This window comes from Agelaius tricolor, unplaced genomic scaffold (genome assembly GCF_023055355.1).
Source record: "Agelaius tricolor isolate 1412-34295 unplaced genomic scaffold, bAgeTri1.0.p SCAF_7, whole genome shotgun sequence".
In the NCBI taxonomy this organism is placed as follows: Eukaryota; Metazoa; Chordata; class Aves; order Passeriformes; family Icteridae; genus Agelaius; species Agelaius tricolor.
Window position 1 is genome coordinate 13,795,001 of NW_027269267.1, and position 19,366 is coordinate 13,814,366.

Genomic DNA, 19,366 nt, shown 5'->3' on the forward strand with positions numbered 1-19,366 from the left:
AGAGCTAGCAGAAGGCAGAATAAGCTCCTTACAGATCTTGTATACCTCTCTAGTAGCTAGAAATTGGATTAAAACCTGAATTTCTTCATAAATTTTGCTGATAACTAACATAACACTGCTAATAAACATTTACGTCTCGGTCTCTTTTCCCACTGCTGCTGGCTTTCAATTTCTTACAGCTGTATACTCAGATTTATGACATAGATGAGAGGTTTGTTTACTGACAGATTTGCTTTTCCTTCTTTTTTAATTTAATGTGGTATCACCTGGAATTCCAGTGCTAGGAATTTGGGAACCAATAAACTAATTCAAATTTCTGCTCATTTTTAGCCTCTCTTTAATGCTGTTTTCACTTGGTCTTCTAACATTCTGCAACACTAACTTACTACTAATGCAAAAAAAAGGCTTTTGATCAGTCTCTCTCTGCAAATGCTGCTTCAGTCCCTGGATTTTTACTGACATTTATCCTTTGGAATTTTTACATCTCCGTTACTGAAGAAGAAGGACCAAAAGGAATCTTGTGTGATAAATCAAACAATGCTGATCAGAGCATTCACTTAACAACCCCACCTCAAACCTTTGAATTTTTAGAGTTTTATGTAAGTAAGAAGAAACTGAAGACTTATTACAACTTGAAATCATAGATTTCCCATCTTCCTTATGGAATCTTTCTCTCTCTCAGGTTGTTTTTATGTAAATTGACAAGATTTCTAAATGTTGAACTCATTTTCGTTCTATTTTCTTACCAATTGAAGTGCTTTACCAGAATTTTAAAAACAATCAGCTTCCTTTACTCTCAGAAACCAAGACAACCATCAGGCAGTCTTGAATTCTGGAAGACCAAACCATCTAGCTCAACATGAGGTTTAAAAGCCTCTACATTTTTCAGGCGTGGAGCCAAATTCAAATGTGCAGAACCCAAAACTTCTGATCTCCTGGAAATACCATCTTAGTGTACCCCCAGATGAGGGCATGGAAGTTCACCTCCAGCTCCTCAGCACCAAATGCAGCCAAGTAAGAACCAGTCAGGAGAAAAGCAGGTGGCTGGTTTTGGTTTGGAAGGTTGGGTTTGTTTGTCTATGTTAATTTACCTGTATTCTGGCAGAGACATTCCAGCAAATTCTAGTTTGCTGACCAAATGCTTGTCAGCTGGAAAATTTCCAAACACAGCAGCTGCATGGCATGCTCTCTTCACAGCAATGAGGATGCAGCTTAAATGTGGAGCAAGAAAAGCATAAACAGTCCCCTTTAAACCAATAAACTAATTCAAAATTCCTGCTTAATCCTGCTACCTTTGAAAGGCAGCGTTGAGAGCTTCAGGAGAATCTCCCTCCACTTCTGTCCCAGGACACTCACCTCTGGTCTCAGAACAGCCTTCCTGCAGGCCTGGCACACGGGGCCACTGCGGGAGAAACTCAGCGGAAGCCGACGCGTTCGATTCTGGCAAGTTGGCTCCTCGCATATTAACCAACCCTGCAGAAAGGCAGAACACAGAAAAAAATAGTTTCTTACCCTAAATTCAAGTTACAGCTTGTTTTAATTCCACCTAAAAAATGAATCAAGTTAAGGAAGAAAAATATCCCAACTTTAACATACTCTGTGAATCTGATACTGTAATATGTATGAAGTGATGAAGGTTCTTCAAGGACCTTGTTTAAACACAATTAATGGCAGACAACAAAGCTGGAGTCTTCTTGCTTCAAAAGCCCACACTGTGCACACCGCAGTCATCCCTTCTTAGAAATATACCAAAACCTCTGCTCTTCTCTTCTCCAGCTACAACAGCACTAACATACTACAGGAGTATTTTATCCAGGTATGTAGACCATTCAGCAGGACACTCCACTCCATTCAGCAAGACTTCTAATAAATTGAATATTTAAGTAAAATGCCATTTCTTTGCTTGCACTTTAGAGGGGAGAAACAGTTTTCTGTTTTCTGATGGCAGCCAGAAGCTTCCCTTTCTTCTTTTTTAAGTTTTTGAGGTTTTGGTGTTTTTTTTCAGAAAGCTTCCAAGACTCCAAAATAAACTGATTCATTTAGGAAAATCTAATATTTTGCTGAGTTAAAATGAAATAAAATCTGAGCCAATTTGCTCTATGTCAGCTCAGGGAGACAATGCAAAAGGCTTCTCTTAAGAGTATGCAAGAAGGAATGATTCCAGAACTGGAAAGGATGAACTTTTCCTGCAAGGTTCGACCATTGGCTATAACCAATGCCGCACCTCATCCCTAAGAACCACAAAGATGCTTAAGGAATGGCAAAAGACAAAGGACAGAGTAGAACTCTTCCAAAGATTTTCCCAGCTTTTGGAAATAGGTCAAGGACCATTCTAATCACTGTCTCTGTATTCAGTGGTGACTAAATTAATGCATCAATGAGCCCAACGAACTTCATGTGCTTTTCAAACCCATGTAAACTTTTAGCATCTGCAACATCCAGCAGAACACCTATAAACTATATGAAAAAGCACTTTATTTTTCTTGAAAACACACACACAAATGCACACAGCTTCTCTTTTAACACTTTCCAGTTCTTGCATCAGGAGAGACTAGGAATAATCATTCTGCATTCACCTTCTTTGTGCCTCTCATGATTTTACAGACCTCCATCACATCACCTTCAATCAAAGTCTTTTCCAAACCACAGTCCTAATTTACTTAGTTGTTCCTTGCCTGGAAACCACTCCAAATCTTGGTTGCCCTTCTCTGAATCTCTCCCAGTTCTTTTTGGCAATGAGGGAGTGGTGGAAAATGGGACAAGTGGGGAGGGAGATGAAACCAGTACTGCACACTGTATTCTGGATAGCGACGAACATGAATTTATACAGGAACAAAATGGTATTTACCATCTTGTTCTCTGCTCCTTTCTCTCCTCAAGTTCTGTCTGCCTAGAGCCCACTACCAAGCATTTGGGCATTGAGCAGTCATATCCAGAAAGATATTTTTTATTTTTTAAGAATTATAATTTTATTCTTCCCTACTACTTCCCTATAATTTTATTCTTCCCTACTAGGTCAATACATATACTGGACACAAAATTAAGATTGGGTTTTAGCATTTCCTCACTTCACCTTACATGGCAGAGCATTTAAGCTTATGCTGTTAACTGACAAGTCAACTTGGTGTTCCTGCAACTGTTCTCAAGCAGTTCCTGCTTTTACCACCCTGAGCAGCTCAGCCCTGTCAAACTGTATTTCAGGCTATTGGCTGGTGATGTCTCTGCTGGGAATAGTGACTGGTTAATTTTGCCTGTTTCCAAATTTTTTGTTGCTCCTGCAAAGACGTTAAATCCAACCATACCTGGATTCCTGGTACTTTGGCAGAAATGTTATGAGTCAGAAGACAACTCAAAAAGTTGCTTGCTTCCATTCTCACTAGCTCTTTGACAAGCCATCTCAATGTTATGCTCTGTCAATGAGTTCTACCTAATTTCCACTTGGATTTCAACTTAAAAATATATTCTATAATAATTTCAGAAGTGCTCCAAAACTGTTTTAGTTTTTCTTTATCTTTTTAAGATGAAACCTCAAATCCTTTCCAAATAACTTCATTTATTCCAGAGACCTCTCCTCTTTCACCATTTTTACTACCATGTCATATACTCAATATTATCCCACTTGGTGCCAAATCCATCAGAACACTTCCTGCCCTTGCAGAGCAGAGCTTTTATGTCCATGTGGGCAGACAGAAAAACTATGTGGAGAACATCATGGCAATATCAATGTATACAGCATTTCCTGAAGTGTTTAAGCCACAGTGCAGGAATGGAAAGAGTGCATTTACATATGCACTTAGATTCATTTCACCCAACTCTGACATCTAAAGCCTGATACCCAGTTTAAGCTTTTCCATTATTATCCATTAGCTTACCCTATGATCCATTTATAGTAAATGGAGGAAGAAAATTATCTCCAAAAGCAATTCATCTAACAGATTTTGGGATGAGGAAATCCTCCATGCTCCATACCCTCCTAATAAAGTAAAAGGTTTTGGAAACAGTATGGTCAGTGTATCTGATCACTAAGTGTGAACTTTATTGTTATGTAGCTCAGCAATGTAAATGATGACATTTAAAACTGCACAGTGAGAAAATGTCAATTCAAAAACCTGTGATTTGCTCTCTTGCACAACTGCTGCCCTAGCAGTCCTAGAACCACTTTCTTTGTCATTGTCAGATACAATTTATTTATGACAAATACTTCAGAACTGACATTAGCAACATAAGACACTGCTCACCAAGACTGAGCTACTTCACCAACACATGGTTCACTGTGAGAAATCCTAACTGAGGGTCTGACCTAACAGACACCTGACCTGTGTCTTCTGAAGTCAGCAACACAAATGTGCCTCAAGTGAAAAAGACAGGCCTTGGCTTTGGTTTTGCAAATGAACTTAAGATTTCCTCTAAAAGAGGAAGTGTTTATTATGTGGTCTTACACTGATTAAATAACTCAGTTTAAACAGACATGGAATAACCTTCTACCAAAAAAAGCCACTCAAGGATAGCTTTGAGATCTTCAGGCACTCACCTACATGAGTACCAATAATATCATTAGAGCCACTGTGAGGGAAAAATCAAAAACATTTTTGTAAGGATAATTAATTCTCACAGATCTTGCACTAAGTTAATTTTTTAGAGATAAAAGACATGCTCTGTTTGGAAATCTGTTTATTCTGGGGCATCTCTACCTCGTATGAAACATCTGGCAGCAATCTGACATAGACAGCACCTTAAAATACACAGCCAGGCAGGGGAGGTGTGGAGAGTGTCCTCACCCATTCCTAAACCCTCCTGTTGAAGAGCTTAATTTTTTCAGCTGTAACTATGAAAAGATTCTGTGTGCACAAAGAGAACATTGATGACTCAAAACATATTAAATTACTACATCTGAACTTTGAAGCAATTTGTTGTATTAGAAAAACAAATAATGGAAACTGCCAGACAGTAAGATATTTTGTTAGGGAATGCAAGTGCAACTGAAAAAACAAAGCCTGGAATGGGAGCAGCATCCCAGCTTCAGCTGAACAGAATACTCAAAAATAGACAACCATGAAAATAATGTATGATAAAAGTAACTGTGTTTTCTGCCATCTATTGGCCTTTTTAGCTAACAATTATGAAACAAAGGACTACACCACTCACAAGGTACAGCTTCTACTGTCTTACAAGAGAATGCATAGAAGGTCCTCTCAAACTGCCACTGAATAAATTGAAGCAAGTTTTCTTTATGCAATTGTTTCAGTCTAATGGAGTCAGTGTTGAAGAAAGCACTGGGAGGTTCTGCTGGTCACAAAAAACAGGTGAAAAAAGACTGAAAATCCCCTGACTCAACTAAAAAACCATAGCTTAGGATAAAAATAACCACTTAAATTCAACAGCTTACTATTATACTTGTTTTCAGCTACTAAGAAATAATAATCAAAATATACAAGTTTTACTGAGCAGCACATTTCTCAATAAACTATATTCAAAAAATGAAGATTTAAGTTATAGCCTACAATAAAATGCCCAAATGTGTTGAGTAGATACTAACAAACTGAATGTCACTTCAATTCATACAGAAAACAGCTAATGTCATTTGTATAGACTTCTCACCAGTTATAATTAACAGTAAAGAGGTCTTTTCTTCTTTGTCACCTCTCTATTCAGGCCTTATTTGCGTTTGTTTGTACTTGCTATCTGTTAATCTCTCGTAACAAATGACAACAATAACTGTTGCTATTATGCATGGAAATTAAACATGTAGATAACTGTGTGAAGGGAGCTATTTTTGAAAAAAGCAGTATTAGAAACATGTAGCTCTTTATGTCTCCTGTTTTGCTTTGATAATTAAGCCATAGCCTTGATTTCTTTTAAACAAAAAACTTTTCCATGGTCATGCATGTTGCAATCAAATTCAATACATGCATTATGTTCTGACTCAATCTGTTCAAGTGCATTATTGTTAACCCTTATTTGATCCATGCCTGTCATCTTCACTGACCAAACAAAACCAATCCTTCATTTCCCAGCAGCTATCACTGAGTCTGTAAATTAATTTGTAGTACATCAAACAAAATCATAATAGGGAACCTTCAGCTTTGTTCTATTTGGTATCTGCAACACCGTGGGAAATGAAATAAAAGTCGACAGAGAGAAAAAAAGCAACTAGCGTTTCCAAACATCCTGCCCACAAATGCTCAGCTCATTTTAAAATATAAAAAAGTATGTGAAAAAACCCTGAAATACATGCACAATATAAAAGAAAATCCCTGAAGAGTATTAAGTCCATGAACTGTAGCTAATAGGGAGAAATTTGCAAGTCAAAAGTAATTTTTGTTTCTTTGTAAGACTGTTCTTGAGAATTAGCCTCTCCCATTCTAATGATCAACAAGCATTAGAAATATTACCCCAAAATACAGAAGCAAGTGGTTTTGCAACAGCCTTTCAAACAGAAGTTGCAGGGGTCAACAACATGCATTTACTGAGCTTTATCTTAATAATTTTTACAAATTACATTTGACAATGTAGCTTGGTTGGCTGCTACAGCAGAGGACTGAATGTGCTTCCCTAAGACACTTGAGTTCTGCATCTGTTCCTGCCTCCAGACAGTCTGGATGCTGAGGCACTACAACATTTTAAAAAGTTCATGTGGAATGAAAAAATGCCCTGTTAAAAAGCAGAAAGCTGCAAGCACTGAAAATTATTCAGAAGTCACTGTCAGTTACTTTGGAGTTGAATTTATTTGTCATCCATGCCTGCTTCTCTGCAACCTTCCTCCCCACTGAAGACAATATTAATGTGGATTCTTGAAAATGGGATCTTGGTGGATGATGCACAGTCTCAGATGGCTGGCATATCTGAGCACATTACACCCCAAACCCATGTCTCCAGCACTGCAGAGCTGAAGTTACCACCTTACACCATCAAACCCACCAGAAGGGAAGCACAGGAACCCAAACTGAACATGTGTGCTGGTCAGCCACTTAAGCCTGCTGCTCATGTCACTGATCTGCAAACCAGTTTTTGGAAGGCTGAATTTCAGAGACAACGCAATGAAGATTTTCTGATCCAGGTACCATTGTGAGTTGCTAATCAGGACACTTTCACTTCACACTGGCCTTTCTTTTCATACTACTCTTACAAAAGGATATTATTTCCACTCATTCCAAGTCCAGAAGCTCCAAAACCTGCTTTCCTGACAACATCCATTATTATGGATTGTACTGCCTAACAGGGCAAATCTGGCTGAAGTGCCCTGAAATCCTCTGGAAGGATAATCCACCTCATTACTGGATATATTATCAAATCTATTGATTCCCCCCAAGCAGTATTAAAAGACAGATGATTTTATGAAGTTAAATCAGGCAACATCATGGCAACAGAGGACTTAGTGACCTGAAAGTTACCAGTTCCAATTGCAATATTTTGTTCCACACGTGTGGTGTGTTCTCCCTGTCTGTGTCTTCTGTAAATAGCTGAGTGTTTGGGGGAACATACACACTTTCCTAGTAGTAGACAACATTTCAGGAACTAGAACCACAACCTCTGCTTGCATATTCTTTGGCCAACGGTTTCACTATCAGTAGTAATTACATCTTTTGAGAATTACATAATGATTTTACACTTCCAATGTGAAAGCTGACATGAATATTGACTTAAAGATGAGCTCTTGCTGTAAAGTCAGGAAAGTTTTTCTGCTGCATACTTTGAAGTAATTTCAACTTCTAATCTGCTTTCTTGCCTGTTCAGAACAAAGAAACACTCTAGTAACAATGCATCTGCCCCACCTTGGTGAGACACCAGCAGCAATGAAAGTCTGAATGACAGGGTGAGAATAGTGTCATGCACTGGAATGTCAGCAGACAGAGCAGACCTGAGTGACACCTATCTGCCACTGCTGCAATGCCATGGAGAAACCCCTTCAGGTCAGGAATGCTATCATAAGTAGTGAAATAAGACTCCACCAGAAAACTCAACCCATTTAGTAATGTGAATCATAGAACCATTAGTGTTGGAAAAGACCTCTAAGCTCAGAGACCAACCATTACCCCAGCAGCCCAGCTGTCACATCCACACACCTTTTGAACACTTCCAGGGATGGTGATTGCACCACTTCAGTGAATTTCAGCATAGCTTAGGTTCCTCAAGCAACACCACACATTTTCATGGGGAAATACACTTGATTAAAACCTCAGAGGATGCACTGTTATAAACAAACCAATTCTACTGCTGCTGACACAAGAAGAAAGTCACATATTCATGTAACTTTTGAAAGGGTTTTTCCAGATGGAGGACTTGCTGAGGTCAGAACTGGCACAGTCAGAGACTCACTGCAGGAACCTCTCTCCTGCAGGAACAGTGACTCTCTGCAGAGCCCTGGTGCCTGCCTGCTCTGTGCACTTCATCCTGAAAGTGCCTCCAGAGCAAGCACAAAGACACTTCAGAGAGCTGCCTGAATGATCCTACGGATGGAGGAACTGACCTGTGAGAGCACCAAAGCAGAGCCAGCGCGGCACACTCGGATCAGGAGGGCTCCTCACAGGTGACACCCTCAGACATCTGACTTTGTCACGTCTGTGTGTCCCACCACAGCCTGAGGGGACACAGCCACTCCTCTGGAACTTGCAGCTACCAATGGAAACAACCTGGAGATGAGATCATCTGAATTCATATAGGATTGTGTGGACATATGAAAGGGACACCTCATGATGTTTAAAAGCCCACCCTCCTCTTGGGGCACAGAAAAGAAAATACAAAGCAAATTCTTCATAAAAGCAAAATTCTAAGATAATTGAATTATCTTAGAATTTTAAAAAAAAGTTAATTATTTATAACTAATTTTAAAGAATAAGAGAGATTTGAGGGAAACAAAAAGAATGTGCTGCCACAGAAGAGCATAATATGTCTGGAAAACGAGCCATCAGGCTTCCCTTCTTCCTTCCCCTCATAGAAAAATGACCACAATCAGAAGTAAGGCCTTATAAAGGAGTATCTTATCTGTTTTGGCATTCTTGATAAGTATTAAACAGGTACACTATTTACAAGAATCATGCAAACTAAGCCTAAAAAATGGAATAATGAAGTTAAAAGCAATCACTGATGCAGAATCTGGATCAGCAACTTTTTCAGGATCCTTCAAAGCTCGGTATTTTCCCAAGCAAATCAGTTACCAAGCACTAATGGAAGTATGTATATGTGGCACCACGAGAAAGATCTCAATTTATCTGTGAAGGAAATCCAGGGGACTTGTAAAGCCTCCTCCATTAGACAGCTTGGACATACTGAGATCTCAAAGAAGTGTATGGAGAAACACTGTTACTGATGTATCAGGCATTCCAGCCTTCTTTTCACTTCAACAAAAAATTGATGGAGAAGCTCTCTCCATTTCTTTAATATGTTACTATAAGGAGATCAAATTGTACTAAACCAAAAGCCCTAATGTTATGTTCAAGAGATCCCATGCTGGACAAGAGGTATGTCTGAACTCCATCTGAGAATTTTAAAATGTAAAAGAATTCCACAGCAAAGAACATGTGCAAAGTCTCTCTGTCAGGCATAACTGAAACTTGAAAGTCAAAAACATCTTAGAATTAAGTTGAAATATTTGTACTCCAATGTGAGTATATAAGACAAAGAGGATTTTCAAGAATATTTTAAGATTTTATACCACTGTAACATTTAATCATCTCTGAATAACAAATTCCTTTGATATTTTACAGACTCTTCAAATAAATTGTTTTATAAAAGGAACTGGGTCAAGAGTCCACTATTGATGCTAGCTGACTGGAGCTTTTATCTTTTTAAGTGGAATAGGTACCATGTTAAACATGCTGCCAAGCTTCTTGCAGCTAGAAGATATTGCAGCATATGCTTAGAATAGTGGAACATCTTAGGTTAGCATGAATTCTTTATACAATTACCCTACAGCTTCAATCCCTTACCCAAGGAATGCTGATTCTATGTTCTCTGATATTTTGTTAGGTGTTCTGCACATTTTGGCAACGCAAATAGTTTTAGAACTATTATAGTAACAACAACTGAAATTAGTTCCTGAAATTTATACATAAAGCTAACTATAATGCATTAAGAAACCTGATCACAGATCCAGCATGGTATATGACTATTCAGATCATAATAGAAGGATCTATTTTATCAACTCACTCTTGGCTATTGACTTCATATTAACTTTTCTTTTTCTGTACAAAAAATACTGTAGCTAGCTTCTCATCCAGAAAAAAACAGGTTACATTTCCCAGTAAGAGTATTTTTAGTCTGATGTTACCTGATCATCCAATTTAGGGAAAATGTAAACAGTGACCACAGCATTTCACACTCCATTTCATGCTGCCTCACTTCAATGGAAGTTGGACAATACGAATTCAATTGCTTTTCTAAGCATTTCCTTATTTTCAGAGCCTCTTGAATTTTGGCCTGTATAACTGATCAGAATTCAGCTGTGGGATGGAGTAGATAACAAAAATTCATATAAAGAAAGGAAATTCTTTTCCTGGAGGTTCACTCTCCTCAGAATTCCACATTATCCAGGGTGATGAACAGACAGACGTGATCTCTTAGGAAAAATACAAAACTGTCTGTTAAATGAAAGATGAAATGAGGAAATATGCTTTTGAAAGTGTATTACTTGAAAGCAGCACAGGTCCGGGAGAAGACTGGTTATATATCCAGTATTATTACCACATGACCCACATTAGAGGATGCTATCAGCCAGTAACTTCCTAGTGGAAAGCAAGTGATCACTTTAACACTCAGTGCTGGCAAAAGAGGACACCCACTCCAAAATGCTCCTGGTTCTCAGAGACACTCATCTCTATTGTCTCAGTTCCCACTGGAAAACTGCCACCCCACAGGCACCTGGCATCAATGGGAACCACACCTTCACAGGACCAGAGAGAAGGTCCAAAGCAACAACACAAACTGCAGTTGAAGGCAACGTAGCTACATTGACTTGCTACCTTAAAAAAGCATGAATGAGGACATAAACACTACCTGAAATTCTCAGAACACCAAATGTCCTTCTATCTTAAAACAGCTGGTGATACTAGAATGGTAAAAGCTCTGATGGAGATTCCAGGTGGCCATTTGAGAAGTGAAGCTGCCAAGTGCACTGATCTAAAATATCCAAAATACTCCCCCTTTGGATTTTAGGAGTTCCTTCAGAACTTGCATATGTCACAGTCCAACCAGCAATGCATCACTGTTGTGAGGCAAAGTCAGCCACAGAACATCAAATGCCTGTTTAGAAGCTAGCAAAAATGAAAGCCTGTAGAGTTTCAAGAATGGTATTTTGTAATTCTGAATATTTCAAAATAATAGAACTTGAATTGCATTCTAATCTATAACTGGAGAAAAAATAAAAAGGAGGAAGCCATCTAAGAGCAAAAGAAAACTTCATTATTTTCAAGATGATATTATTCTCAGCACTGTCATACCAGTTTTACCACTAAAAGTATTGGAGGTGTGTGTATGTGATCAAAGCAAGAGATAACTGAAGAAGCAAGAAATGCACCACCCTTGCCTTCTTCCCCCCTCCCCCAAGAACTGAAACACTCAAGCTAACATCAAAAATGTTTTAAACAAAATTATCAAACAAGACATAAGTGAAAAATATCTTGTAGGTCAATGTAAGAGTTTTACATGTTATTAAAAATTGATTTTTTTAAGATACCTTTAGATGTACAGTCACATGTCATTTCATAAAAGTTATTTGAAACTTATTGATCTCATTTGTGCAAAGCCCAGGCTCCATCATCAGCCTGCTGAAAGGATAATAGAGCACTCCAAACCCTTGTGATAGATTCGATGCAAACAGTGGCCCTCATTTTAGCACATGTAATAGCACCACAAGTGGACAAATTCCAACTTTAACAGTTGTACATTACAAACTAAATTAGCAAATATGTTCTGCTTTACTTCACATCAAATCCAATACCCTTGGTCTTCTTACCTGCACTAAAATAAGATTCTAGGCACCAAAACACGCCACAAAAGATTAAAAAGTCTTCTCAGGCTAACACACCACTCACAAAGAGACCCACTATTACCAACAATTTTATTTCACTTAAGACAAACTGAAAACAGCTAAAATGGACTTTGAGCAAGCAACTGAGAGAAGACATACTTAAAATGACTACACATGGAAAACTAAATTGAGAAAAGGATCAGTGAAAGAAGCCTTATGGATTTCTGTACCGAGAGTGAAAACTTCTAGAAGGATATTTAAGTCCATTCTGCCAAAATACTCTCCCTATTCACACAACTCAAAGGAAGCCATATTCTTAGGCTACAATAGGTCACAACTAAGTACAGCACCTTGCTTCAGAAAGAATTTTGCTTTGTCTGTCAACTACCAACAAAGCACAAAGAGCTCATACAGCCCATCCATGCATTGCTTGTCAAGGAGTCTAGCAACATACAAACAGTAAGAACTTAAAAGATTTCTTAAAAACTATGCCTCTTGTTTGGCTAGACAGCTAAAAACACTATACTGCCCCCAGTCATTACACAATTCTGTTATCTTCCTTCTAACCTCAAATTTTTGTACATTCCTTGAATTTTTCAGATTTGTCATGTTGAACTTCCTGCAAAACATCAGATGTAAGATAGAACACAAAGGTTTTGCTCATATACATGGCACCTACAGTAAGGTTCGTCAACTCTAGTATAAATATCACACTGATATCAACAAAAAAAGATTGTTTATATGAAGCATTTATCTTTGCAATTTGGTTATGAACATCTCTGAATGCTGAAGGAGTTAACAGAGTTCCAAAAACTTTAGAAGTGGCAACACATGTACGTGGGTATGTAAGTTCAGAGGAGCTCAAAAGAGTTAAAGGTAATGGCAGAGAAAGGGGTCTCCAGAGTCTGGTCACCTTAAACTAGAGAACTTTAAAGTATCACTAAGCAGTGTTTGTTCATTTAAGTTTAATTATTTTCTCCTTGAGAAAGGCACTAATGAAACTGAATATCTTTCATGGTTTCGAAGAGCAGTCTGAATGGTCTGTAAACAGGACTGGGGGCAGACGAGAGAACTGGCTGAGCCAGGGGGTTGCTAGGTGATGCACAATGTAAACCCACAAACTTGTTCAGGTTTACTTTGCTTTCATGCTGCTCTCACACAGGCTCTCCAAAGTTTTAAGAATTAATTTCCAGGTAGCTATTTAAAAAACAAGAAGTAGAAATAATTAAAAAAGAAAACTCCTTAATCCTCCTCACCTCTTCCCTCTCTTCCCCTGCCATCCCCCCAAGAATGATAAAGGAAAGACAAAAGAAAATTCACAGAACTAAAGTGCAGGAAACCATTCCCTCTATATACTTGTATTTAACTGTTGAAGACTGGTCATTATGAAAAACTTTTAATATTTTCTGCTTGATTTTTGCTTCTGTAAATGAAAATAAAAATGAATTCTGGAACAATACGTTGAGCCTTTAAAATACTTAAACTGAATACACAGCCTTATTTACTAACATTTCCACCACAGAATACAAAAGCAAACTTTTCAGTCCAGCCATGTGTTTCTACCTCCACCCTTTTCAGAGCTGCAGTTATTTTTTTTCTCCCCTAAAGTATCTGATCAGAGATTGTCCGGTAAGAGCACTTTATTAGATCATCAGTCAGAGGGTTTTACAAGCACCAAGAGCTATGGGCTCAAATGCAGCACATCAGTTTTAATAGCCCAAGGTCTAATAGTAAACTGCAGATACTGCTGAGAACTTTCCATGCACTGAACTCTTGAAAAAGCACCATCTCTCAAGCTTAAATGCAGCTGCCTCTTTCAATGCCGCAAATGGGTAAATTTGACAAAAAAGCCACCATTAAGACTACATGAAAGGCTCAAGACAACATCCTTTCAATGCTTTGTACTTCAGTAATCAGATGTACTTACTCACCCCCTCCCCCAAACCCGATCAAGAACTATTTCTGAATGGTAGGAAATAATTCCACTTTGTACATCTTTTAGTTAATCAAGACTTTCTATTCAGCAATTTGACCTTTTGTTCAAAACAGGATTATCAGTTTTTTCGCCAGTTACCAAGGGCGACTCGCATGGTGAACATAATTGCAATAATTTGCAAAACACCATGGCAACCCACATTACAACTAGGTAAATACTGGTCTTTTGTGCTACATTGTTATTTTCAGAGATGCTGAAGTCAAAGAACGAATGACAAATGAACACAAAATTTATATTTGCTTTGTCTCAAAAGAGAAGAAAATTGATAACAAGAATTGGGGGGAAACCGACTACAGCTGTAATTTCTAACTTGATTAATTAGGATGGTAACAGTCCTTAACAGTATATTCAACAAACAGCCCTGACTTAGTCTCTCCACCCACCTCTCTCTCTTTCTACACTACTACCACTAACCCCCACCCCAGACAAATTTTTTCAGCTAGGAGAACAAACAACTCCATTTGCTCTTTTCTTCAACTTAATGGAATCCTTAATTACAGAATATTGTTCTCCCGCTCTTCATTACACTGAAAACTGAAAGTGAGAGAGAGAGGAGGAGGAGGAGGAGGAGGAGGAAGACTGTGCCAAGCAGACAGGGCAGCTACAGTCATCCTCCCTGCCTTTGCTTTTTTTTGTCTGTAGCAGACCTAAAGATGAGACGGCATTTTTGGTGAGTTTTTTTTCCCCCTTTTTAATATTAGCAGCTGTTGTACAGCAAATAATTAAGTAAACTAGTGCTCAAGTTCTCTCCTGGCAGCATAAATAAGACATGAAAGCTTAAGTCAAGTCATGATTAAAATCCAAATCAGAGAGGAAACAGCTGCTTAAAATTAAAAAAAAAAAAAAAAAAAAAAAAAAATCTTAAAATTATCAGACTGGGTGGCTTCTAACAGAATACCTACAGTATTAAAACATTTTCCAATAGGTAGATTTATAATATACAAGAGATTAATATTTTTAAACTTTATTTCTTTACAATTGTAAAGAACTTATTGTTATAGTTTACAGTATAGACTTCTAGTAAGATTCCAAGAAATCACATTAAAACCAAATTTTGAGAAATATCTTGGAAATATAGAGAAGCAATTTTGCCTAACAAAAAAAAATTCTGAAAATAGTGTAATACATGTTACCAATGGATGTCACAATGAATTTGCTATATTTTACTGGAACACAAGTTCTGTGCTGAAACATTTGTTATGCCACAGTGGGCTGATTGAATAGTTGAGAGCTTAATTTTCATTACATCATTAATAAAAACAAGTTATGCCTTTATACAGACCAAATCTTGTCATCAGATGTATGCATATGCTCCTTGTGAAATGCAATGGCACCCTTTAGCAATAGATTTTCACATACAGAGTGGATGAGAAATACATTAAGCTCAAGAAGCCTGCAATCAGAAGCCAGGGTAATCCTCATCTCAGTTCACTGTATGTACAAATCATGTGTCAATTTAAAGGGCCATATCTATATTTTAATTCTTTTGAAAGTACTGGATTGCCTTTACAATAAAACAGGTTTTTGAAGTGAAAAAGAGCTACTGCTGCATCCCTATGTGCTGGGAACACTGGAGAGAGTATGCAGCAAAATGAAAGAGATGAAAACAAAGTGCTAAAGTCAACTGAAGGTGGCCCCAGGGTGCTGAAATGCACCAGTGCCACTCCACAGATCCTCTGAGCTGCTGGACAAGCCACTTCCAGTTCACTGAGCAGACCCACGAGCAATGAGCACCTCAGGAATCACTTTAGACCTAACTGCAACCTGAAAGTTCTTCTTCAGGCAGTTACTCAGTACTATACACTGAAAAAACAGGTCCTTTGATCCACAAATTGGGACCCAAACTCATGAACACATTCAATGTTCATTCCCCTGTGCCTCATCTCTTTGACAAATAGAAATAATAATTGGCCTGTCGCTTAACACACAGCTCTTGTAAAGATGATTTTAAAGAGCCACTTGATCCTGCAGTAAGTGTGCCACAGAAAACTCCATGAGAAAATAAATAATCCCAGCCAAAGTTTCAGTAAGTGCATTCAATAAGGTCAAAGCATCCACTATGCAACGGAGAGAAACAAATACAGACCAGCTGCTCATCTAACCAGTGCTGTCCCACCTGTACACACTGAAAAAAACACAGAAAGGGATAACACCACTCATAAATGACCTGCATTAAACTTAAGTAAGCAGTATTCACTCTCCATGTTCAACTTTTAAATGTCCAACTCTGTAGTATCAGAATCTCTCTTTTATTTTTAAATTTTTTTTAAAAAATCCATTCTTCTTCAAAACAGTGTTTAAAGGAATACACAGATTTTGCTTCTGGAAATAAACAGAGTAGCCCATAGTAACTTTCTATCTCCTCTGAAAGCACTGCATTTTGCCCAGTATTCCCCAACAGCAAAGGCAGGAAAATATTTATGAATTTCCTCATGCTTTTCTTTTTCAATTCAACCAATCACATTCCAATATAACTGCTTGGTTTTTGTGCCCAAACTTTCACAGGCCATCCCACCCACACCTGCCTCCTCATGCTATTTCAAGCCCTTCAGCAGATACCATATTTGAATATTTCTAATTCAACCAACTCCAGTCAATTCAGCTTCTTTGCTTTTAGTTTCACCTACAGTCACTTGGGTCCACTCCAATCTCATGTGCCATGTTCCAGTCTCTCTTCCTTATCTACAGTCAATTCTTGCAAGCATTTTTGGGTTGGTTTCTTGGTTTTATGGGGCTTTTTTTGGTTTTTAATTATTAATCAAGCCTAGGCCCCTGCTCCACACTACAAATTTTTCTTAAAGTTTTGTAAAATTGTCAAAACTAGATGGATTTTATTTAGATGACAAAAGACACCCAAGAGAAAGGAAAAGAGAAAGATAAAATATCTACTCTTCCTCATAGCCAAATGTTAAAGACTTCAAAGCCATAGCACCAAAATTTTGGGTGTGCAGGGTCACCTGAAAGACATTAACACTGCTTTTACTGCAATGTCTTAAAATAAGCAAGTGATTATAATTCAAGCATGACTGTGGGCTTCAACTGAACTGATTTATATTGCAACAGATCTCCCCTCTCAGGACCTCACTAGGCAGGTTCACATACCAAGATGTTACATTTAAACTCCAAGTTACTTTTCTTGGAACTTTGATTTGGAATAATTAAACCAAATCTGTAGCATACTTTATTCTGAGATAATAAACATACGCCGCTCCACTTAACTCCACCTTAAAGAAGATTTTTCTTCCTGCTACCATTAATTAAACTAAGCATCAAGCTTAGTTTAAGAAATCTCAAAAAACCTTTTGTGAAGTATTATGGGATGGTGAGGTTTCCTCCTTGGCCTCTCCTCAGGCTTTAATTTCTGTAATTCCTCTCAACACTTGCCCAGAATTTTCCTCCAGTCTCCTTCAGCTGCTCTCAAACTTTGCTTTACACCTGCCTATTCTTTTTGAAGAAAGCTCCTGTTCTGCCTCCCTACTGACTTTGACTTCATTTGCCTTTCCACTACTGCCAGACTGCAGATTTCTTCACTTCTTCAGAAAGGACTGATGATGCTCATATCACCTCCATGTCAATTACAAATGCCTTCGAGGGATATCTCCATACAAGGCACACCATCTGCTCCAGATTGAGACAAGAGGTCAAAGGGATACAGAATTTTAAGAGAGTTTACATATTTTCTATTAATAATTAAGAATTTCAAAGGATTATAAATTGAGTGTATCTGCTACTTGCTATAAAGAACTGATCTCCTGCAGCCAAGTGAAGTCAGAAAGAAACAACAGTATCTCTGAAGAGCTGTTGTGGTTTAGCTGAAGACAGAAAAAACATGTTTCATTTAATTTTGAAAAAATTTTAATCCATTTTAGGTTAAAATTCCAGCCAAGACTCAACTTTAGACAAATCTGGCATTCAAAATAGCAAGGCAGACATCTAAAATGTGGCAATACTTTAGAATTTTATAACGTAATTTTTCAGAACTTATACTGATGTAATGCATGGTAAATTTTATTAAAATCTGCTTTGAGGCTAGTATGAAGAAAATCGGAAGGACAAGGCTCCAGGGAGAACACAGCAGAAAATGGGGGGTTTTATGTGCTGTTTTTTTGAAAATCTCTTAAACTATTCTGGACACCAACTAAAGTAACCAGATGGACCTTTAAAACTGAGGCTCCTGAGTAAGCACTAAAAAAAAAAAGCCAACTCAACAGAAATAAAGGCCTGTCATAAACCCATTGAACTAAAAAACAGAGAATGGAGAAGAGACTGACTGTTTTTTCTTGCTTCTGGTGACAGACACAGAAAGCAAAATAACACAACATTGCTGTTGCAGTGACTTTTTTTGTTTTAACCTAACACTCAAAACACTTATTTAGTAAATCACATCCAGTAAGAACAAGCTGCATAAAATCAGCATGTAAAGGATGATCCTTCAGATGAATTATGCTTTTGTTTTTTATAAAGGTTAGCTGCTACCAAGACCTGCAAGGCCCTTAAAGCCAACAGCTCAATACTGAAATTTTATGGTCCAGGAGAGCTTTGCTTTCCAGCTGCAAACTCTTGAGAGCAGAACAGGTTACTTGTTACATGCTGTCTGCTGGAAAAAAACCCTGCTGTTATGGTGTAGGTTCTTTGAGTTTGTAACAGACATTCCACATGTTGCCCCAAGTCTCTAGAACAAGTATTTTCTAAAATCTACAGAATATTTAATTTCATTATGACAGGTAAAGAAAAATTAAATGTCTGGAGTAGAAGACTGTGACAACTTAGAAACTAATGTTATGACCTCATCACATTTCATATGGGTAAAGAAACAGTTCCAAACAACTTGAAAGTCCTCTCTCTCTCAAGGTAAGGCAAATTACAAGTAAATTTTACCTTGCACGTATAAAATGTAAGTATAAAAAATGGAGACTGGAAGTTGACAGATGCTGACATAAATCAGAAGTTTCCCAAAGTAGAACACTAATAAGGAAAATTAGATATGAGCTAAGAATGTAGAAATAAAGAAATAATGCAATGGAAAAAAAAAGTTTACAGCAGAAAAAAATCAGAAATGCAACTTTTCTCTGTATTTTGAAAAAGCACAGTAACAGCATAGTAGCAAATAAGGATGAAAAACTATGTTCTGATTTGCTAAGAAGAAAACACTTAATAGGCCCTCAAAATTCAGCATATTCATAGAACAAATGCTGGAACTCAACAGTCCTGTTAGAGCCAAGATGATGTGTAACTTGCTGAACTTGCCAACCCTCGAAGCTGCCTCAAATGACTGAGACCCAATATCAACCAAAATAACAAATTTCCTTGAAATAGTTACAGAAGCAAATCAGAACAATCCACGTAACTATTCCTATGTAACAGTCTAACATTAACCTCAGGAAAAACAACATAAATACTGATAA

General features: G+C 37.7%; 1 protein-coding gene across 1 annotated transcript in view; it reads right to left on the reverse strand.

The window, feature by feature from the left end:
* POLA1 (DNA polymerase alpha 1, catalytic subunit) overlaps window positions 1–19,366 on the reverse strand; it is a 183,370-nt gene that overhangs the window by 58,944 nt on the left and 105,060 nt on the right. The window contains 1 exon segment of the mRNA XM_071430367.1: window positions 1,357–1,473. Within this exon segment, the coding sequence (XP_071286468.1) occupies window positions 1,357–1,473 (117 nt within the window).